The sequence below is a fragment of the Hordeum vulgare genome, chromosome 6H (assembly GCF_904849725.1).
Source record: "Hordeum vulgare subsp. vulgare chromosome 6H, MorexV3_pseudomolecules_assembly, whole genome shotgun sequence".
Taxonomy (NCBI): Eukaryota; Viridiplantae; Streptophyta; class Magnoliopsida; order Poales; family Poaceae; genus Hordeum; species Hordeum vulgare.
In genome coordinates, this window is record NC_058523.1 from 51,886,525 (window position 1) to 51,908,943 (window position 22,419).

Below are 22,419 nucleotides of genomic sequence, written 5' to 3' on the forward strand. Positions count from 1 at the left end.
AGCAGCAGCGCAGGCGGGCATAAATTCCAGCTGCTGCCTCCCCCTTCTTCCCTCCCCACCCCGCTCTCCCCCTCCTCCTCGAGAAGAGCACGACCATCCCCCAACCCGCCCGACTCCAGAAGGCCACGACCATTATCTTGGCAGCAGATGGAGGTGGAGACCGCGATGCCTCCTCCGGCGGCCGCTGCCTCGCGGGAGCCGAGCCACACGGAGGAGCTCTCCTCCTCGCCGTCGCCGGCGACCGGAGGCGGCGCGAATGGCGCGGCCACCAAGGTGCAGAAGGTCTACCGGAGCTACCGGACCAGGCGCAAGCTCGCCGACTCCGCCGTCGTCGTCGAGGAGCTCTGGTAACCAGATCCTACCTACTGTACTATCTACAGTACTCTTCTTCACACAAAAAAAGGAAACCATTACTGCTCCGCTTCTTTCCTTCCACTTGGCCGGCCTGATAATTCCGGCAAAAACAACGGAAAATCGCCCAAACCCGCCCGATTTCCTCAGGATTCCGCGCTTCTTGCCGCCCTTTTCTTGTTCTTGGTTCTCGCCCTCCCGCGACCCTGATTTTGGTCCTTGTCGGCAATACTGCCTGATTCGTTCTGTGCCTTGATGGCTACGTGCGCTGAAAATTCACCTTTTTTGTTTTTTTTTCCTGGTTTGGATTGAGCAAGGTGGCAAGCGCTGGACTTCGCGCGGCTCAACCACAGCACCGTCTCCTTCTACGACGACCCGGAGCCGGAGACCGCCGCCTCGCGCTGGAACCGCGTCAGCCTCAACGCATCCAAGGTCCTCTTGATACATTCCCTTCCCCTGCACCATCAGTCGCCGGCACAAGGCAGCAGCTCACCATGATGGCCTTTTCCCCACAAGAAAGCCATTCTTTTTTTTTTACTGGAATTATCCTTAGATTCAACTCCACCTCATGTTCATGAGCATGTTGCAGGTGGGGCAGGGTTTATCCAAGGACGCCAAGGCTCTCAAGCTGGCTTTCCAGCACTGGATCGAGGCTGTGAGTACAAAAAATCCCACACATCCACTACTTTTTTAATGCTAAGTAGTAGTATTGTACTTGCTGCCTTTCTATGCTCTCCAAATGTGTGTGTGTGAAAAGAATAAGCTTCCCAGTGTCAGTTGACTCGGACTGTCAGTTGTCTGTGAACATCGATGATAAGAAGTTCCATAGCTTGCCCTCGTCTTGACTTGGACTTCTATTTGCAAAATTTTGACATCCATCTGTCATATTCTTGTAGATTGATCCAAGGCACAGGTACGGGCATAACCTGCATTTCTACTATGATGTCTGGTGCCAGACCCAGGCTGGCCAGCCCTTCTTCTACTGGTAAGATCATGACTGCCGAAAACCTTGCTGTCCAAATGAAATCATGCAAATGAATATGTAGTTCCCATTTTCCTACAAGGTAAGCCTCATATATTTTGCACGGAAATTGATAGTCTTTTGCTCTTTTTCTTTTTTGCATATGCAGGCTTGATATTGGTGAGGGAAAAGATGTAGATCTTCTAGAGTGTCCAAGGGCTCGGCTTAAGAAGCAATGCATAAGATATCTTGGTCCAGTAAGATCATTTGCATAATGGATACTATCTTTACCCTTTCTTGCTGAAAATATTCCAATGAGAGCTGCATTGGAACTTCACAGTGCAAAATTCATTCAATGCTTAAGTTTCTTCAGCAAGCCTCGGTTGTGATTAAGAAATACCACAAACTTTGTGTTTCTCATGTTCACCTTCTAGAATATGTTTTTCTCATAATGAGAACATTGGTTATGTTGGCATGGGTGCCGAATCTAGAGACAACAGTGAAGGGCAGGCACCATGCTAAGCGCTGTCACATGCAGGAGTCACTATTGAACCTAACAATAACATGATCAATTGATAAAGGAGTTAAGATTTGTTAGGAAAGAGATAGATTAGGAAGATGTTGATATGGTTTTCTGGGAATAATATTTAGTTAGGCAAGAGATAGCTTATTTAGTTGATAAGGATATCTCAGCTGTCAAGTCAAAACTAAGCCAAAGAGCCTGCCTAATTTCGACAGCGATTAGGCCCTGCTGGCATCTACATGAGGGCGAGTGCCCTATCCTCGGTCCCTGTACTTTTTGCGGTGCGCTGCACGTGACATATCTGAATGCTATCGTAAATAAATCAATAGCCCAGAATTATAAGGCACACACACACTTCTCAAATTTACTGACCTATGTGGATTATGTTATACAAAATCGATATCTTGGATTCATACTAAGTGTACTTTTCAATAGAATTAATTTGTATGAGATAATCCACATAGTTGAGCAAATCGTTGGTCAAAGAAGTTTCAGAAGTCTTGAGTTATGTTTAATACTATATCAATATATATGAGGTTATGGAACTCCCTAGCATGTGCCATTAGTACTTCTCATCAATTTTTCACTTTAACCACAGCAAACCCAACATGTTGAGATTAGTCGTAACAAATTGCCGCATGAAAGTTTAGAAGAAAATTGTTGAACATGAACTCTGTAACAGCTGTCTGGTGTTTTTGCAGCAAGAGCGTGAGTACTATGAATACATCATTAAAGAAGGAAAGATTATCCACAATATATCTGGAGAGGCACTTGATACGAGCCAGGGCCCTAAAGGGACAAAATGGATTTTTGTTATGAGCACAGCAAAGAAACTTTATGCTGGCCAGGTAGTTTGATAACTCACAGAATTTTAGCACTGTTAAGTCATGTTTTGGAAGGTTAGCTTCACTGAATGTTTAACTTGCATGCTTATTTCTATATCCAGAAAGAGAGAGGTGTATTCCAGCACTCCAGCTTTTTAGCAGGAGGTGCTACTATAGCTGCTGGAAGGTTTACTGCAGAAAATGGAGTTATCAAGGTATTATTGAGAGTCACCATCGTATCTAAGTGCTGCTATTTTACGCAAAGATTTTACACTTGATGAATTGTTGCTTAAATATTGTATACATATCCCAAAAGATTTACTAGTCATTTCATACTGATGATTTTGTTCTTGTGCTTTCTCTTCCCATTATGCTTGGATGCATTATGCTAATCTATGCTTTGATGATCTCTTCCCATTTCAGTCCATCTGGGCTTATAGTGGACATTACAAACCGAGTGCGGAGAATCTTAGCAACTTCATGAGTTTTCTAGAAGAGAATGGAGTTGATCTGAAAGAAGTTGAGGTATACTGTTTCCGGTCCAGCTGAATCTAAACAGGCTCCTATGTTACCAAATGTAAGATGATGCACTTAATCAACTTATTTCTTACATATTCAGGTGCGCTCATCCACCAAGGAAGACTATTATGAAGACCCATCGCTTAATAGCAAACAGAACCCTGCTGCTGCTATCATGCCATCCAATCCTCCGCAGTTGATTCTCCCTTCCAACATGGTGGAAGAAGGCAAGGCATCTGGGCCATCTTCTCAGACTGAAGCTGACGAGGGTGATAATCTCCGTATGGAGAAAGCAAGGCCAGCCTACCAAAGAACCTTATCAGGTGGCCTGCAAAGCCCTAGAGATGCCGGCGTCTCGCAGGATGCAATTCTTGAGAGGGTGAACTCCAAGAGCAAGTCAAAATCCTATCAGCTCGGCCACAGGCTATCCCTGAAATGGAGCACTGGAAATGGTCCAAGGATTGGGTGTGTGAAGGATTATCCAATAGAGCTCAGAATGCAAGCGCTGGAGATGGTACAGCTCTCGCCAAGAGCATCGACTCCTCCAGCCTCGTGGAGGGTGTCGTCATGCCTCTCCCCCACCTCGCCAACCTCGCCGCTCGTGACAATACAGGCCTCCCTGCCCCAGCCAAGTTAGGAACTTGAGTCTAGGCAATAGCTGTGTAGTTCTGCTGCTTCATGTTTGATGGGTGCTGCAAAGGTCAAAGTTTGTGCTTGCTGTATTTCCTGTGTTCCTTGAATCCATTCGTAGCTCAGATGGATCTGGTCAGGATTGTATGAGTTCGAATTTGGTTGAATCGAATTGAGAATGTGTGATTGCGCTTGCGCCTTTTCCCACCAAATGTCACTATTGCAGAAATAGCTTCAGCAGAGTTTTCTGTTTCATATGTCATAATACGGTACTGTAGTATGTTTGCTTATGACAATAAGAGAACATTTAAGGACAAAACCTACAAACCATGATCAAATTTAAGGATCAAAGATCAGCGAGTTAAAATTGCTGCAAAAGATAAGTGTTCCGTTATGTTTGGGAAGAAGTGTAGTTTGGAAGATTAGGTGTCCATCCTGGTAATTCTTAAAATGGTGGTTGATGGATTTGAGGACAAATATCAAGTCAGTTTTAGGCTCTTCCGGTATATGCCATGGGTGTCTTCAAATTTCCGGCATCTCTTTATGAGAAATTATACTAGCTTACCAGGTATTTTTGGTGAGGCGATGAGGCAGATAGGAGGAAAACTCATTAGCTGGCTTGGGACAAGCTGACGAGACCCAAAGACAAAGGGGGTATGGGATTTCATGATCTCATATTATTTAATCAAACACTTTTGGTTAAACAAATTTGGCGGTTATTGGTTTTCTCACTATATGCAAAGGTGATGAAGACAAAATATTATCCTCATGGGCATCTCCTGGATACGGTCTTCCGGCAAGCAACGACCATGACTTGGTAAGGTATTATGCATGGCGTTGAGCTGCTTAAAAATGGTGTCATTTGGAGAGTTTTTTATGGTGCTAGTATAAATATTTGAAAAGATAATTGGCTTCCCAGAGATTATGTCCTAAATTTTGCTATGTAGAAGAAACAGAACTAGGCTTAAATGGGTGTCTGGGTTATTCATGTGCGGTTCTAGGAGACGGGACGAGAATTTGATTAGGCATGTGCTTTATCACCATGATGTTGAGGAAATTTTAAAGTTGTGTATTCAGTTTGTGGGAGAGGGAGATTTTATTACTTGCCACCACGAGAAAAATAATTTGTTCTTGGTTAAGAGTGTCCATAGACTAGCGTTGAAACTCAAGGACCATAAGCAAGGACGATTCTAGGGGGGGGGGGGGGGGGGGGACGAGGGGGGGCTAGACCCCCCCTAACAAATTGATTTTTCTACTATAATAGTGATTGTTGTAGCCGAAAATTTTCATTTCATATGAACTTTGCCCCCCTATGCTTGCATGTTGGCTTCGTCCGTGACCATAAGGTAGATATGGGGAACTCTAGTGCTTCCGTAAATGAGGAAATGAGTCTCTGGGATGTTATTTGGAAGGCTAATGTTCATCAATTTGTTTTGCCTGACATGTCGCTTCTAAGTTAGTAAAACACCATCAAGCTATCGTAGGCTCATGCTCTTTTTGTAGTGTTGAAGATGAAAGCATTTTCATGTTTTGGTGACATGTCCCAAGGCCGGTTCTTTCGCTTCGTATGCCTTCCAAATTGATTACAGGATGTCCGAGAAGACAGGCTTTCTCTGGTGAGGGATGGGCTTTTCTCGGATTAGTATTCGGATTTCGCTAGTCTTGCCAATGGTTGTTATTCAAAAGAAGGGTTCGCACTGGCAAAGAAGAAAATATTTTCTAGTTGGAGGGATGTATGAAATTTTTCGGGCGAGGAGATCTTCAATTTCTCATGGCCGGGTTGGTTTCCTATTTTGTTGTATCAATTGAGGTCGCCTACGTGTGAGCAAAATTTATCACTTTTTGGAGATCCTGGGACTTGAGAAATGATTTGATCTTTGGTAAGGGTATGGAATATGTCTATGCCTGAATTTTGTACAAAATTATTGGGCTTCCTTCTTGTCTTGCCATGCTAGTGTGCAGGTGGAGGTTAACACCAATGACAAGGGGATGGTGGATGGTCTAAAGAACAACAATAGTGTGGAGAGGAAATTCAGAACATGGCAACCTCCCTCTTCGGAGTTCATTAAGATTAACATTGATGCAAGTTTTGTGGAGGCCATTAGCGTCGTGGACATGGGGGTTGTTGCCAGAAACCATGTTGGTGAAGTAATCATCTCATTTTAGGATTATATTGGGTCGTGATGAGGCGGAACTTAGAGCCAGCCTCGCCTGTCTTTACATCAGTACCATCCTTCAATAGCCCATTATTTCAAAAATTAATTGTTCCTTTATGGCTTCCTTTGTTGGAAACAATAATTTTGACATGCCTCATATTCTTGATATAAAGAAGGAAGCATGGACTGTTTCTAAGCTGTTGGAAAATCTCAAAACCTCTAAGTTTAATTTTGATAATAGATCAGATGATGTTTTTCTTAATAGTGTACCAACCTGCGTGATGAAAACTTTAACGAATAATTGTATGCATTTTCTAATTAGTTAACACTCCATCCGTCCGGAAATACTTGTCATAGAAATATAAAAAATAGATGTTTCTATAACTAAAATAAGTCTAGATACATCTACTTCTAGGACGAGTATTTCCGGACGGAGGGAGTATATGGGACAAGTTTTTTCTTTAAAAAAATGTTAGCAAATTGATAGTGCAAAAAGAGGGCCATACATGCAATAGCATAATCTAGAAAGGAGAAGCAAACGGGAAAAACTATCAGGTTCATCAGAGGCTCTGGTGTTAACCGAAAGTCATGCACTGAAACTAACGCCGGGATTCACTCAAACGGCCAGATTTCTATGTGGACTATAAAGCCCACTTTATCAGTTATCATCCGCAAGGCGCATGCTTACCCATTATATCGAGTTGAGGTATGTACTCTTGCTCCTCCTTGAAAGCTCAAAAGCTTTATTTCCTCTTCATCGCTCCATCAAGTCACTTCACTCCTTTGAGGTAAAAGAGATAGGATTCCCGATCTACACATCCATCAAACCGATTTAAATTCACCATTGATTTTATTGTCTGTTACTCTTGAATGTTTGAAATTCTGTCCAGAAGCCTCGTTCTGTCTATGTTGTGCTTGGAAAAGTTTGAGTGTGGTGGCCGTCTTCAAGACCAACTCCAAGTGAACTTTTTTTCTTTTTTCAAAACGGAACTCCAAGTGATTTAGGACTCATCATTAAGGATGGCAAAGGAAGAATAAGGTGAACCACTTGTGACCTCTCTAGCGGAAATGATCACTCCCAAAGAGTGAACATTTTCTTGTTTGCTTGCCATGTAGGTTATTCTCATCTAGTTGTATATCTTGATAACCTACTTTATCCGTAATATTCTAAAAGGCCATTAAGTTAAATTCGTAGTCGCTTATTCACCTCTTCCAGTCTAAACCGACTGTCACAACTCTCTACCCACAAAGTATTTGTCAAATTGCACCATGGGTAAAAGATCATTTTCTTTGTTGTTTTGTCATTTATGCACTCAATTTAATTATTGAGCTTTGGGGGGGGGGGGGGGGGGGGGGGCACATGATTTTCAAGATGACGGGGTGGTCATTTGCCCAGTCATCAAGATAGGCCAATGGGTCATCACATCCGTTGTATAGGCCAAAAGCCAAAGCCATAAGCACATAAATAGATGTTTTTAGCTTATATGGAGTATAAGCCAAACCTTACTCCCCCTTACTGAAGGCCCAAACTACAATCTGCGACAGGGCAAATATAAGCATATTCTAGTGAGATATCGTAATCATCATCATCATCAAATGTTTCTGTTGAGTTCATGACTCTAAGAGTAAGAGCACATTGACACAGAACCTAAGTCATCAACCGACATGTGGCAAACCATGTAACCTTACACTGACTGGAGAAACAAGAATAACATGACCTCGAGTCTAGACAGCAACGCTTAATCCAACACAACAAAGATAGTCCGAGCTACAAGAATGGGTAACAAATACTGAAAACAGCGCGTGGCGCCTGCCGGCATTTCCCTACCTATCTTTCAGCTCTTGCTCGAAGGTACCCAGCTTCTCCCTGATGGGAGAAAGGAATGATTTCACATCCTTGCTGATCCGCGACTTGTCGTCCCATTCAAGGGTATCGGTGAACCTCACTTCTGCCTGAAATCAGAAGGGATTGTTTTCTGTGACAACCATCACCTATATAATTGATCATAATGGTACATGTAATGAGGTATTGGAATAGTATAGTTATACCTCTAGGTCATCAAGCTCACCCAAGGAAAACTCAGGGATGTCTATATGGCCAGTGACTTTCTTTTTCTCTTCCTTGATTAACCATTCACCTAATTATCATTACCATGACTCGAGTTAGCCACACTGGAGTAATACATATTTTAACTAAATGAAATGATGCAGTGTTTGGCATGATATATGTTTTACCTTTAAATCTCAAGCTCAGTTCATAATTATAACCTACTCTCTTCTTATTACGGACCGTTACTAGAAATGCCTGTTAAGTCACCAAGGATATGTTTAGTTATTTAAATCACACATAATATGATTACTTAGGGGAAAAAACGTCATCAAGTTATGAAAAAATAGTTATGAATATGCAAGATTATACTTACATCGCCGGAGCATTTGGTGACTTCATCAATGGATGCCTTCCCTGTGGAGAAATCCAGTGAACCTAAAGAACCCAACAAATCCTGCAGTATATATGAGCCAATAACTGTGAGAAATGCAGTGGATGGAAACATCAGTGTAGTAGTTTATACAAGCATTTGTCCAACAGTTGGCTAATAAGGTACACACCTTTATCCTACCATTAGCCCATGAATTGAGGTTCTTTTCCTCCCATGTTCCAGCCTGCAAGTGCAAAGTGAAAACACATCAGAAAATAGTACATTTGCACTAAGCAGTGTAACCATCCCAAAAGATAATTACATCGAGAAAAATAGACAGCTACTCCCTCCGTCCCAAAATAACTAGAGCTAGTATAAAGTTGTACTAAGCTTAAGACAGTTATTTTGGGAAGGAGAGAGTACTATAGATGGTATGCTACATCAAGAGAAGTAAATTTGTCCAAAAACTCGTAACTCAGAAGTTATAAGGCTGTTCCAGAATTTCTTGGTACCAGCATACGTCTCTAATTAACTCAACCAAATCATAGATTATTGTACTAGTGTTGCCATGTGCACCAGCTGCACAGAGTGAATGCACCTGACAATCCGCTTACAGCAAACGGATCGAACAAGGCGCTAGAAAGGCAAAGAAATTACTACAGATTTGCCAATATGAATGCGATTTATGACTGTGAATCGGCACTTCCTAGTGCATAAACTTAGATGCGGCTATGCGAGAGATCAGGCCGTAAGCTCATCCTATGAAGAAGAAGATTATGAGCTCCCGAATCGCGACAGTAATTCGTGATATTTCGTCGGGCAACGCGGCTGCCATTCCCCTAACCCGCATCTCTCCTGCCCAACAAAGACGCATGGACGGCAGCCCGTGCACAAAAGTGGGAGAGAAGAGCCCCTCACCTGATTCCAGACGGAGCCGAGGGACGGCGGCGCGTTGGGGTTGCCGCCGCCAACGCCGTTTGCGGCGGCGGGGTCGAGCTTGCGGGGCACGGGGAGGGGCGCCGCCTCGCCCGTGGCCTGCCGCACCCAGTACCTGTAGGACGACTTCTCCGGCGTACCCGTCTCCGTCACGGTCTCCGTCGCCGCCGCCTCCTCCATCGGCGGATCGAGCCCTCGCCCGCTCGCTCGGTACAGATCTCTCGGAGGGAGGAGATCCGCGGGGAAGAGCGCCCCTTCTCGGGGGATCGAGAGGCTTCTTCTTCCCCGGGGTGGGAGGAGGAGAGGATTGCCACCAGAATTTTCTGTGCGCGTCGGGGATCGTAGGGGGGGTGGGGTATGGGGGCGCTCCAATTTTGACTCTTTTATTCTGGCCCCGCGGCCAGCGAGCACGTGCCTCGGGAAGCTTCTCGATTCTTTTCCGGTTTTCTACGCTACTACTAGTAGCAGCTAGTCGGTCCTGGTGTGGGCCCGCGTGTCAGCGTCGTTGTGGGAGAGAGGTTTGGTTTTTTTTTTTCTTACTTTGAGGAAGAGGGATGGACCATACAAGTGGGGTGGGTGAGATGAGAAAATAAGGAGAGGCTCTTCCGTTTTATAAGACTCAAGTCTAAAATTTAATCAATCAAAGTGAATTTTGGGTGAATGATATTAGTTTTAATTGATCAATAATTTTTTTCACATATTTGATTTTCAAAGTAATAAGTGAAGCATGTTTTTTTATGGGCTTGCACGGCAGATGTAGAAATAGATGCATGCATGACCTTTTTTTTTCTTTTATCTCTATGAATTAAATGTAATGTGAGACTTAAACACTTTAAATCAGTTTGACTCACAGTGGTCTACAAATCTGAAAATTTTAAGATTAACCCTTTAAACCGGAAAGGAGGGAGTAGTACTGCATCTACTAGGTCAAAATATTACTACTAGTACTACTTTCTACTAGTATTTTACAAAAAATCTGAATGAAACACACATGCACATGAATGTACTGTACAATTTAAGTTGTTGCAAGAACATGTGATCTTATGCCATACAAAAAGAAGTATCTTTTTTTCTCTAATTTGGGTGCGTTTTGTGAAGAACACAAACTAGCATATATTCTCACATGAAATTGCCTGTACATAGTGTACCACTACCATGTTTTGAATTTTTTTCCTACATTTTTTATTGTTTACATGACCAGTATAATAGTATGTTGTGAGAATATATCGATTTCTATTTTTACCTATAACGATAATTGGAACATGGACATTAGGACGGGTGCAACATATACGAAGATGGGCCGTGGACTCGTACGTCCAAAACATATATACTTTTTGCATATTTTCACCTATAAGCCTAGGCCACCCATAGGGCTCTCCATTAAATTGAGAATTCTCTTATGCTCCAAAAATACACAAACCTGATCCCCAAAAATGAGGTGGGACAACATCTATGAAAGGAAAAAATGAGGTGAGACAACATCTATGGAAGGACAAATACCTGTATATGAAATGGAGGGTTAGTGATCACGAGGCTTAGGGCACATATGATGGGCAGAATAATTGCTAACTTGAAATGAAACAAAGTTTTTTTGCCTTCTCTTAATCATGAGATGATCTCCTAGCGTTCAAGGGGAGATATGTTTCTGACTTATATTTTACCATTAGGTTAACCAACTGTTCACTTACATTCAGGATTATAAAATAAGTTTATCACATCACAATTCAACACCCCAAGAGAATGTATTCTGAAGTTTTGCGCAGCTTTGGGGGCACATAGGAGTGACAACTAAATTGTTACTTCCCGGGCATCGAGAATTATATGAGTAGTAAACCCTATGCATGTTTGTGATTCTCCAGTAAACCACTTGCTTTGCATCCCAAAAGGCAATGCCAAAACTGATGATGAGCTCAATTCCTAACTCTAGCACGCAAGGACTGACACGTCAACAACAATAACAAGTAAAAAATGTTACAAAACAAAAGCTTTGGAGTTACAGCATGTGCCCTGCATCCAGGTTCTAAGATCTGTTTCTTTGATCAAGGTAGCTGGACGCACTCAAAAACCTAGCATATATGATTGGCATTTTCTTCTCTCTCAAAACCCGACACAAGCGCATATTCTGATTTCTCAACTTATAGACCAACCCAATACGACCGGCCATTGCTGTTATGGATTGGCGATGGAGACGGCGCCACCAGAGCCCACTCATACCACACCTGAAATAGCAGCAGATAAGATGAGACTCCGGTCACAGGATTCATAAAACAAAGCATCGATGGCGATGAGCCGATGAAAACCACGGTACCTTGGTGGAACCACAGCATCGCCAAAAGTGCACTTCTATGGGCGACTCCGACGGCACGTAGATGGGCTTCCTCAGTGGGAAAAAGATTGGGAACCTGGCAATGTTCATAAGGTCAAAATCACGGCCGAATTGCAGAACTAAGAAATATTGTTGCTGGTTTTTAAGAGCAGCAGGTTGACAGTTTGATCCTTACCAGCTGAACATGTTTGGTGTACATGTGTTCGGCTCAATTCCTAGATGGACATCTTTATATAGTACAGCATCAAAATATCCAGCGAATCCTGCCAAGATGATGGGATATATGTAGACTTAGAGTGATATTCAAATAGCTTTTATGAACAGAAAACCCAATGGCAAGTACAGCTGCATACCGTGCACAAGGCATGATCCCGTGTCTTGTGGTAGTTCAAACTGTAACTTGGTATACCTTTGGTTGGTAGCCTTTGGTGAGAAGTTCGGATGTGTGAAAGAGAAAACCTGCTCATTTAAAGGTGATCATCAAATGTCGTTACGAAAATAGTTATTGGAGGAAGGCATGATCGATGAAGGGCATATTGAGCAGAAAGTGCAGTCTCTCACCTCTTGTGGAGGTGCAAGTCTTGCTACTCGGTGTAGCTTGACAACATATGCCGTTTCAAAATGTGCAATATCTTTGTGTGCTTTAATCTGCAAAAAACCAAGTCACTTCAAGCTCTATTGAAACTTTACAGATATCACTGAGATGGCATAGACACTTACATCATTGTGTAGTTTTGATGCTGTTACCGGTTGGATAAAACTTGTGTAACTGCAGCGGAACACATAAAAACAATCAAATAATAGGAAATATGAAGATACATATGATCGAAAAAACGCAGAGAAGTTGGATTATATAATAATAATGCAAAAAAGGGAAACAGGTCAGTACGATGAAGGAATAGAAATCCCATCTGGCTTCAAGAATCTTTGGGCGCCATCTAGACACTCAGGAGATAACTCATTATCACCAAATGACCCAAGCAACTCGCTGACCTGTTTCATAATTGCATGTAAGTTTGTAAGACGTATTTGAGACTGCCTGGTAAGAGATTTGAAATGTCACTTCCGAACAAAGTATCAGCATACCAAAATATCAGCCTTTTCAGGAGCATCCCAGCACCGCATGTCACTAGAAATAATAGTAACCATGCTTTCCCACCCTTCCAATTTGATCAAACTCTGTACCAGTACCCAAAAAACAATCAGATCATCATATAATATTTTTTTTGTTAATGCAGGAAGGCAAAAACAGACTACCAGCACAATGGTAGGAAAAACGAGATGCATCAATGATCACTTAACTGACAAAAGCTTACACCCCTGTCTAATGGAATAACTTGAAACCTGAAAATATAAGAACAACTCACATGAAGAGTAATGACTGCGTTAGGATTTTTCTCCACTGCATACACTTTTAGCTTTCGACCAGTTTCTTCTGCGGCCTGCATTTAATATGAAAGCCTATTTAGCTTCCTGGACAATATGAACAGAGAAGTTTTCTTCAACAAAAAATACGGACACGTTATTTAAACACCAATAAAATTTTAAGTTTGCGGTAACATCCCAAGTGTCAGGAGCAAAGGAACTCACCTGCAATGATGCTCTTACTAGAGGCCCTCGGCCTGCTCCAACAACCATCAAGACCTTTGTGGAACAGCGAAATTAGATGATTAAATACTAAAGATAACATTAAAAATAAAAATGTAGGTTTAAGATGAGTGGTGCCGGAAATAAGCTCCAGTGAGCTGTTTACCGTTTCAGCTTAGGAATATTACAAAAAAAAGGCATAATACTGGATTGGCTACAGATGCAGCAGAGGCAATGCAGAAACAGGACACGAATGCATGCTTTCGCCAACTCATGGCGCTACAAATAACTGTTTAAAATGATTCAAGTATGGATTGCAACCATTTTATATAGGAAAAAGAATACAAAGTTCAAGGCCAATCATACCATCCTAGCTGTGGAGACTTCATCATCTGAAACCTTATCAACCAAAGCCTTAGCGATTGCTCTTTGATACTGTTGATGTGATGTAGAAAAAAAGAATTAGCAATAAGATCAATACTGGTATCAAGAGTGCTGTTAGACCGAGAAACCAGACAAAACAGAATTCCCGACTCCCTAGTTAATAAAATAAGGTAGGATTTTAATCCTTGATTTCTTTACAAAACCTGGTTCATTAGTTATGAAGTGCTAATGTTAGAAAATGTGATAGCTGAAACATGCATCCATAAATCTAAAAATTGATCTTGTGCCAGTTATTGTAATTCTCAAATACTTTCAGGGTGTACTAACTGACAGAAGAACCTTGATAGAGTCAATAGTTTATAGAAGATATAAATGAGAACGTATTTTTAGAAACTTCAATTTAATAGCTAACTTTCTTTTCACAATGTATTGACAGAAACTATTCACATAAAGTGAAGGCAATGTTACTTCTTCAAAATCTATAGCATTGAAAGATAGACAGATTCCCAGTAAATGTCAGAAACCTGTGTATACTTCACAGTGTCTTTCTCAAAAGTCTCATAAGTCTGTGCTTCCAAATTATCCATGAGAGGCTGCCAAAATAAATAAAAAGACAAGTTATGAGAAAGTGAATGTTAGATTGTAATGGAGGGAAACAGGAGAGACCCATATGTCCCATAACTTCACGAGAAAGAATAATTTCCTTCAGGTGATCAGAACTTAAGAATAAGCGAAACAGTAATTACCTGGAGAGGAGATTGCAAGAAATCCCTATAGTTGATCTGGAGTAAGGCAAATAACATAAGATCGAGGAAGATGTCAGTAAATAAGATGCATAATGGGTCATGGGAGAGAGGAAGTCTATTAGAGTGGATACCTCGAACCGTTCTTGCTCAGGAAGTGGATCCATCCTCTGATAGAGGTAGGCAATGTAGTCAAGATACGGGCCCAATGCATGCCGAGTGGGGGTATCTGAAGTAACAATTTAGACATGGGTGAGTCGCACTTCAATGGAAATAAACGGTATTTTTCCAGCAAGCATCACAAGTCGAGGCATTTAGTTCAGTGAGCAGGAAATTAGCAGGCTGACAGAATTCTCATATTAAAAAAGAAAATTTAAGTTTGATCTCTCTAATTTTGTTTACCTAATATAAGCATGTGCAAGTTAAAGACCCTCTGAACTATAACAAATCTCAAAGTTCACAGGAGTTACCTTCGGTGTGGTTTTCATCACCTGAGAGCACTCCTTCAGATACTTGGGAAAGATTATGATTTGATCTCCCAGAGATAATTACCTAAACAAAAACAGAATTCAGGGTCAGGCAGAACGCTATATACACATCAATTACTTCTCGAGCTTACAACCATGAATGCAAAAGCAGGGCAGGTACTGTGTTGTGCCATTAATTCAAACGACCATGCTGTTATGAGAAGAAGAAAAGATGCTTGATCTAAAGAAGCATAATAAAGAACCTACCTGAACTGAATGGTTAAAAAATCCAGTAAGCAGAGTCTGGTGGCGTTTGGGCAAGCAAGGATAACCTCTTGCATTTGTTAGATAAGCCTGCAGATGGAAAAATATTTAGTGTTGCAAACATGCAAGCCATATCGTGATACCACAGAAGGGAGGTGATTGCATATCAACATGGATTGATCAAGTTGTATAATTACATCTGTCTGAACAATCGCAGCTCTTACAGGCTCCCCAAACCACCGTCCTAGAGAGTTCATTGATGGCAGCGAGCTCCTGATAAGTGAATAGACAACATTTTTAAGTGATACCAAAAGCTATAACATTATAGATCAAATTACTAAATTAGAGTAAAATCTTTAATCTGCAAGAAAAAAATTGGTGTGACAATGCAAGATCATCACTTACAAGATATCAAGTGCTACATACAGTTGACTGCTATGCTCGCATAACAGTCTGAATGAATTCCACGATTCCCAAGAATCTACTGTTTCACTCTGTAATTTAAGAAAACAAATAACAGTTGAATTACGCAGCAATGTGTATACTTAGCCATCAACAGACAGCAACATTTTGCTCTGGAAGACAAACGCCTAGCATGCCTAGCCAGCCTGCTAGCCTTGAATACGCACTAGGCACCCCAGCATCAAGGACTTCTAGAACACTACTACTGCCTAAAATTCCAGACAAGGCTTGGTGGAGCAAACATTTACCGTGGGGTTATTATTATTTACTTTGTCATGGTCTTCATCCATAGATTCAGACTTCTCCAGAGGTATCCTAAGCCACAGCTTAAGAAAGAAACAGAGCAAATAAAAGTTAGATGTCGACAACAAAACTAAAAATAAGATATCTATGCAACAACTGAAAGATGAAATTGGATATGGAGGGCGATACCTGCATATTGGTCAAGCCTTGCAAAATATTATTTACAACTCTAGCATAATTGGCACAGGTCGATCTCTTGGGAGGAGGAAGAACGCACGCCTGCAAGAAAATGAGCCACAGATTCACGTTTTCTGTAGAGACCTTTTTTTTAATATAATTCATATGAACCAGATCAGACTATAATAAAGTAATGCAGTTAAGGAATCCAAGAATGGTCAACTAGACAGGAATTATCCATGTTTCTATACAGTTCTCCAAAGTAGATAGGCACCCAACAATGTTGAATGGCGTGACTAGAGAACTCCTATGTTATTGCAATTTCCCATTTACAGTGCTCGGGGTAATAATAAATAACGTGTAAAACGAATCGATTAAAATTAGACTTGAACTAAAATGAAGGCAAGAATTATGGAGCGGGGGGAGCAATGAGCAACGTGTTGCCAAGTGGATGGACCTGCAAGGAGAGATGAGTCGCCCAGGCGATCTCCTGCTTGAGCGTGAGCTCCGAATTGAGCCGCAGCTGCTCGTCCTCGGAATCCAGATCAATCCACTCGCTGACCTTCCCGACGATGTGGCTGCTCCACTGGGACGGGCTGAGGACGAGGTCCGAGGCCGCCACCGGCAGGACGGCGCCGGGCGTGGGCCGGTAGTCGGGATCGACCTGCACAGAGCGGGGCAAGGCAAATAAGCCTCCGTTTCAGAGGGGACGCGAGAAGGCTGCGGCGGCGGTAGGGGGGACTCACGAGCGGGGCGAGGAGGAAGTCGAAGGCGGAGGAGAGGGAGTGGGTGAGGACGGCGGGGAGGCCGTCCCCGGCGGGGAAGTCGAGCACCTCGACCCCGCAGTAGCGGGAGTCGCTCTTGTCCCCGGCGCGCTGCCCCAGCGGCATCTTCTTCGCCTGGTGGGTGGGTGCTGCCGGTGGCTGGCGCCGCCGCCGCGGCCGGGGAGGAGGAGGGGGAGGGGAAGGGGGTTAGTCGGGCTAGGGTTTAGGGCTTTGGTCGGCAGAGAAGAGGAACGCCCGTCGCTTTGGCGGCTCTCTCTCTCTCTCTCTCTGGTTTCGCTTTTGTTTCTTGGTATTTTATTTTCGTTCCGTTTTTACTGAATGGATATGAGCATGAGCACCGAATATCCATTTCTGAACCCAGAACCGCAACCGGTCAAGAAAAAAATTACAATAAATAAGAATAAATTAAATATCAAAAACAAACTATGATATATAATTTGATATGTGAGATACGCTACAAATTTTAGATTATTTGAACATATGAGTACTCTTAGAAAAAAAAGACAAATTAATTCCGGACAATAAGTAAACAGTCAACTTTTTTACAGACCTCAAGCTTATCTTTTTTTTGCTAAGAGCTATTCAGACGTCCATATGATCTAAAATTTAGAGCCCACCTTATGCATTAAATTATCTAACATGCAACTCATTCAGCCTTATTATGACGGGCGCCGCTAGGGATCAGACTACTGATCCCTTGCGTCCCAACAAACCACGTTGTGGCCGTAGGATTGGCATCACATACTCGTCCGATCAGATATGGTGGTTAAGATGCTGAGTTATTTCCCTTCCTAATTAATTGCATCTAGTAATTGCTCCCACAAATATAGCACGTCCTCTCGGTATCCTTTCTGGTTCGTTGCTAACTCTTCTTCAAGTAACTAGTTTCTCCCGTTAGTTTTCCTGCATCGAGGGACCTGATGCATGATATTGAGAATCCTGTCAGTTAACTAATATCTCTGCTTCGAATATAACAAACATTTTCTTCGACCTTCGTCCGAATCCTTGCTTTACCAAAACAATTTTGTGTTTCCATGTACCAGCAAATTGATGTTTCCATTCGCCAGAAAGTGGCCGCACTGAATGAAATTTGTTTAATTAATATAACATTATACTCTTGCCTCCAAAGGATTGCATCATGTTTCCATTGATCAAATAATTGTTTCCAGCTAAACATAAATTTGTATTAGTTGGCTTAAAAAAATCCACCTTTTTAAAAGCAACACTTGCTTATTTGCATGTACTAGAAAAATGCTTCCAATCAAATAGTAGTTTGCTTCCATAAAAAAGAAAAATAATTCAAGAGCATCATTGTCTTGTGTCCATCAACTAGATAATTGCTTCCAACCAAATAGCAATTTATTTACATCACAAGAGAAAATAGTTGCTCTGTCTCACAATTACATATGCTTTAAACATATTACGGAGTTATCCACAAAGAACAAATTGTTACTGACTTTTTTTTGTAACAAAAAACAAGAACAAAGCATAAGACATTATTTTCACACTCGCCTAGCAGCATCTTAGTATACATCATGGAAGTGGTCCACATATACTGCGAGTTTTTCGCAATAACAAATCCGCCGGACAAAGTGTCGTGCTTCCTCCTGGTCTTAGTGCTCTAGACATCATTACAATATCCTTTACATGTGCCCCAAACAAAGAAGGAGAGCTCCAATTTTGTGCTGCAAAATTGTATACATAACAGAAACACCATTCATACATTGTTAAGCACAGTCTGAAGTGGTTGAAGCAAAAAAACAAAATCACTATGAGAAGCAAAACTAATAACTGTACATACACCAAAAATATATAGAATAAAAGAATCATAAACTGAACCAATTATTACTTGATGGATAGAATCAATTCCATAGACGAAACACAAAAGAAACTAAGTGCTTGCTAAGTAGAAGCGCGTTGGTGAGAAGCATGAAAAAATGCACTGGGTTCATAGGTAGCATTACATGGAACACATGGAAATTTAAAAATGAAGTGAAAAAAAAACGACAAATGGGGAGGAACATTTTTGCTAAAATTAGAGGAAGCATGACAACCTGGGAAATAAACAAAATTAATCTTGGTATGAAGCATAGAAAACTGAAAATGGATAAAAACCTAAGCGTGGAAGCAAGATTAGGATGCATTTTATGTGTCACCAACTTTCACGGAACTGAATTGTTGTTGATACATGAAAGCATTGTTTAGTCCTCCAAAACGAAATAATTACAATATAGAAGCACCCATGTAAGAAGCCGGAAAATAGTGCAATGGATGCAATATTAGTGGTAGATGGAAGCATGGAATTCTGAAAGAAAAATCTGCTGCCAACTGTCAAGCATATTTGTGGAAGCTCTATATACAGGAAGCAATGAAAGAGTGTTTTGTCGGCAATTCTTATCTTAATACAAAGCACCGTTGTCTCAAACTAGGGAATAAGCACAATTGCCTGCCTACATACCTATATGTCATCAAATGATATAAATACTCAAGCTACAAAACTGTTTGACGATTCATAAGCCCTAATATGTAAACATATAATAATACTAAGCAGACAGAGAATAAAAATACCAATGAGTACTCGATGTTATATATCCCAAAAGAAATACCAATGACTACTCAACTAGATGTTAGATATTTCAAAACTTACGTGACTATTCCCGAGACAAACTTCTACTCGAACTAGTACTCCTAGCACTACACGTACATATGTACTACTCCTAATTACCAGATACCGGAATTGCTATAACTGTAATTTAAGAATGGAGTCCTATACAACCAGCGATGCGTGACTCCGAGAATCGAATCTAACTCAACTCAGGTAGCCTGAGATTAGTCCTTACACTTTGCATGCAATGGATTACAAACAAAATTACCATGTGGCAGTTGCAAGTTAACAAAACGAGGGCGGTCGATGCAGTACAATACCTTCGATTTCAGTTGGGGCGATTGCCAGTCAACAACTTACAGAAATTGACATGTAATATGTTGGGAGCTGCTTCATGTTTTCCTAGCATCGGGTCCTACTCCGGCCGCCGATTCATCCACCATGGGGTGGGGAGGAGCAGGGGAACGAGTCAGCACGCAACAGGGGAACAAATCTAGCGATCCCGATGAGGTTGATCTGGTGCTCGACGGCAAGGTGAGAAGGAGGCAGCAGGTGATCAGGGAGGCTAGGGTGGTGTTGTTGGCTGCGACGATGGGGGAAGTTCCCTGAGAGGCTAGGTGCTAAGTGGAGGCGGGATATGGGCGAGTGATTGGGGAGGGAGTAATTGTTGGAAATATGCCCTAGAGGCAATAATAAAATGGTTATTATCATATTTCCTTGTTTGTGATAATCGTCTATTGTTCATGCTATAATTGTATTAACAGTAAACATTAACAAATGTGTGAATAGATAGATCACAATGTGTCCCTAGCAAGCCTCTAGTTGGCTAGCTCGTTGATCAATAGATGATCATGGTTTCCTGATCATGGGCATTGGATGTCATTGATAACGGGATCACATCATTGGGAGAATGATGTGATGGACAAGACCCAATCCTAAGCATAGCACTAGATCGTATTGTTCGTATGCTAAAGCTTTTCTAATGTCAAGTATCTTTTCCTTCGACCGTGAGATTGTGCAACTCCCGGACACCGTATGAGTGCTTTGGGTGTATCAAACGTCACAACGTAACTGGGTGACTATAAAGGTGCACTACGGGTACCTTTGAAAGTGTCTGTTGGGTTGGTACGAATCGAGATCGGGATTTGTCACTCCGTGTGACGGAGAGGTATCTCTGGGCCCACTTGGTAGAACATCATCATGAGCTCAATGTGACTAAGGAGTTAGTCACACGATGACGTGTTACGGAACGAGTAAACACACTTACCGGTAACGAGATTGAACAAGGTATAGGTATACCGACGATCGAAACTCGGGCAAGTTCTATGTTGACAAACAAAGGGAATTCTATACGGGATTGATTGAATCCTTGACATCGTGATTCATCCGATGAGATCATCGTGGAACGTGTGGGAGCCACCATGGGTATCCAGATCCCGCTGATGGTTATTGGCCGGAGAACGTCTCGGTCATGTCTGCATGCTTCCCGAACCCGTAGGATCTACACACTTAAGGTTCGATGACGCTAGGGTTATAGGGAAATGTAATACAAGGTTACAGAAAGTTGTTCGAAGTCCCGGATGAGATCCCGGACGTCACGAGGAGCTCCGGAGTGGTCCGGAGGTAAAGATTGATATATAGGATGGATGGTTTTGGACACCGGAAATGTTTTGGGCGTCACCAGTAGCGTACCGGGACCACCGAAAATGGTCCCGGGGGTCCATCGGAGGGGCCACCAGGGCCAAGAGGTGGCATGGGCCAAAAGGGGGAGGGCAACCAGCCCAAAGTGGGCTGGTGCGCCTCTCACAAGAGGCCCAAGGCGCAGGAGGGATAGAAGGGGGGGAACCCTGGCGCTGGTGGGCCTAAGGCCCACCTAAGGGGTGCGCCACCCCTTCCCCCTGCCCTAGCCGCCACACCTCCCATATGGGGGGCTGCCGCACCACCTAAGGGGGAAACCCTAGGGGTGGCACCCCCCTGTAACGCCCCGGACACACCCACCGGCGGTCGTTACTCCTGGCCGGATCTAGACTTGCCCCACATATCAATACTAGTCTTTTCTACGCACTTTGTCCTCACTCATGCGCACCCGGGATCAACTTCCCGGTCGGTCACCCATCCTAGAACTACTCCAAGTCGAGCACGCTTAACCTGGAAGGAACCGACGTCCTCGTCGGGCCACATGAGCGTTCCCCCTTGGTACAAACGTTTGTGCATCCAGTCCAGTACATGTACCATGTCGTGTGCCACGACGGGTAACAAACGTCATGAACAACATGACCGCACACCTGTCCGCAAACATCCGTGTAACCGCGAGGGTTGGCTCTGATACCAAACTTGTAATGCCCCGGACACAACCATGGGCGGTCGTTACTCCTAGCCGGATCTAGACTGGCCCCACATATCAATACTAGTCTTTTCTGCGCACTTTGTCCCCACTCATGCGCACCCGGGATCAACTTCCCAGTCGGTCACTCATCCTAGAACTACTCCAAGCCGAGCATGCTTAACCTGGAAGTTCTGTTCGAATGGGCTCCCGGAAAAGAAGGAATACCTTATTGATATGAGTAGTCTATCATCCCTAATAAGCCAGGCTATCACACCCCTCCCCTACTCCTATAAATAGAGAGGGGTTTGGGGCTGTTTGAGACACGGTTTCTTCTCCTCTCGGCGCAGCCCTGCTCCCCTCCTTCCATGGTGCTTGGCGAAGCCCTGCCGAGAGACCTCGTCTCTCCATCGACACCACGCCGTCGTGTTGCCGGAGATCTTCCCCAACCTCTCCCTCCTCCTTGCTGGATCAAGGTGCGGGAGACATCACCGGGTTGCACGTGTGTTGAACGCGGAGGTGCCGTGGTTCGGCACTAGATCGGAATCACACCGCGATCTGAATCGCCACAAGTACGACTCCATCAACCGTGTTCTTGCAACGCTTCCGCTTAGCGATCTTCAAAGGTATGAAGATGCACTCACCCCTCTCTTGTTGTTGGTCTCTCCATAGGAAGATCTGAATATGCGTAGGATTTTTTTTTAATTTATGCTACGTTTCCTAACAGTGGCAT

The 22,419-nt window shown here is 42.8% G+C and overlaps 3 protein-coding genes across 3 annotated transcripts; 1 reads left to right on the top strand and 2 right to left on the bottom strand.

Annotated features, from left to right (window-relative positions):
- The first annotated feature begins 8 nt into the window (after nt 1–8).
- On the top strand, nt 9–4,020 carry LOC123401547 (IQ domain-containing protein IQM3-like). Its single transcript, XM_045095374.1, has 9 exons — nt 9–347; nt 669–783; nt 941–1,006; nt 1,248–1,336; nt 1,482–1,569; nt 2,537–2,683; nt 2,782–2,874; nt 3,083–3,184; nt 3,279–4,020. The coding sequence occupies exons 1-9, from the start codon at nt 148–150 to the stop codon at nt 3,813–3,815; spliced, it is 1,437 nt and encodes a 478-aa protein (XP_044951309.1). The 5' UTR covers nt 9–147; the 3' UTR covers nt 3,816–4,020.
- A 3,516-nt stretch (nt 4,021–7,536) lies between these two features.
- Nucleotides 7,537–9,744, bottom strand: LOC123401548. The gene is made up of 6 exons (XM_045095375.1): nt 9,303–9,744; nt 8,575–8,628; nt 8,388–8,468; nt 8,200–8,269; nt 8,014–8,102; nt 7,537–7,917 (listed from the first exon to the last, which is right to left on the bottom strand). The coding sequence occupies exons 1-6, from the start codon at nt 9,498–9,500 to the stop codon at nt 7,789–7,791; spliced, it is 621 nt and encodes a 206-aa protein (XP_044951310.1). The 5' UTR covers nt 9,501–9,744; the 3' UTR covers nt 7,537–7,788.
- Nucleotides 9,745–11,258: 1,514 nt separating this feature from the next.
- On the bottom strand, nt 11,259–17,041 carry LOC123401546 (protein arginine N-methyltransferase 5). Its single transcript, XM_045095373.1, has 22 exons — nt 16,720–17,041; nt 16,431–16,637; nt 15,986–16,075; nt 15,802–15,879; nt 15,497–15,585; nt 15,289–15,364; nt 15,095–15,181; nt 14,831–14,912; nt 14,495–14,589; nt 14,364–14,399; nt 14,142–14,210; nt 13,600–13,668; nt 13,237–13,290; nt 13,014–13,088; nt 12,733–12,825; nt 12,536–12,639; nt 12,367–12,415; nt 12,208–12,294; nt 12,000–12,105; nt 11,822–11,909; nt 11,629–11,722; nt 11,259–11,539 (listed from the first exon to the last, which is right to left on the bottom strand). The coding sequence occupies exons 1-22, from the start codon at nt 16,861–16,863 to the stop codon at nt 11,456–11,458; spliced, it is 1,956 nt and encodes a 651-aa protein (XP_044951308.1). The 5' UTR covers nt 16,864–17,041; the 3' UTR covers nt 11,259–11,455.
- Nucleotides 17,042–22,419: the final 5,378 nt, after the last annotated feature.

What these genes read in the sequence shown, in the direction of transcription:
- LOC123401548 (XM_045095375.1), bottom strand. Translation starts at nt 9,500, where the DNA reads ATGGAGGAGGCGGCGGCGACGGAGACCGTGACGGAGACGGGTACGCCG. An exon ending in TCACCAAATGCTCCGGCGAT is followed by an intron (nt 8,270 to 8,387) that starts GTAAGTATAATC and finishes GTGACTTAACAG; the next exon opens with GCATTTCTAGTAACGGTCCG. An exon ending in GTGAGCTTGATGACCTAGAG is followed by an intron (nt 7,918 to 8,013) that starts GTATAACTATAC and finishes TTCTGATTTCAG; the next exon opens with GCAGAAGTGAGGTTCACCGA.
- LOC123401547 (XM_045095374.1), top strand. Translation starts at nt 148, where the DNA reads ATGGAGGTGGAGACCGCGATGCCTCCTCCGGCGGCCGCTGCCTCGCGG. An exon ending in GCATAAGATATCTTGGTCCA is followed by an intron (nt 1,570 to 2,536) that starts GTAAGATCATTT and finishes GTGTTTTTGCAG; the next exon opens with CAAGAGCGTGAGTACTATGA. An exon ending in TTGATCTGAAAGAAGTTGAG is followed by an intron (nt 3,185 to 3,278) that starts GTATACTGTTTC and finishes TTACATATTCAG; the next exon opens with GTGCGCTCATCCACCAAGGA.
- LOC123401546 (XM_045095373.1), bottom strand. Translation starts at nt 16,863, where the DNA reads ATGCCGCTGGGGCAGCGCGCCGGGGACAAGAGCGACTCCCGCTACTGC. An exon ending in CTGCGATTGTTCAGACAGAT is followed by an intron (nt 15,182 to 15,288) that starts GTAATTATACAA and finishes TTCCATCTGCAG; the next exon opens with GCTTATCTAACAAATGCAAG. An exon ending in ACACTGTGAAGTATACACAG is followed by an intron (nt 13,669 to 14,141) that starts GTTTCTGACATT and finishes TCACATCAACAG; the next exon opens with TATCAAAGAGCAATCGCTAA.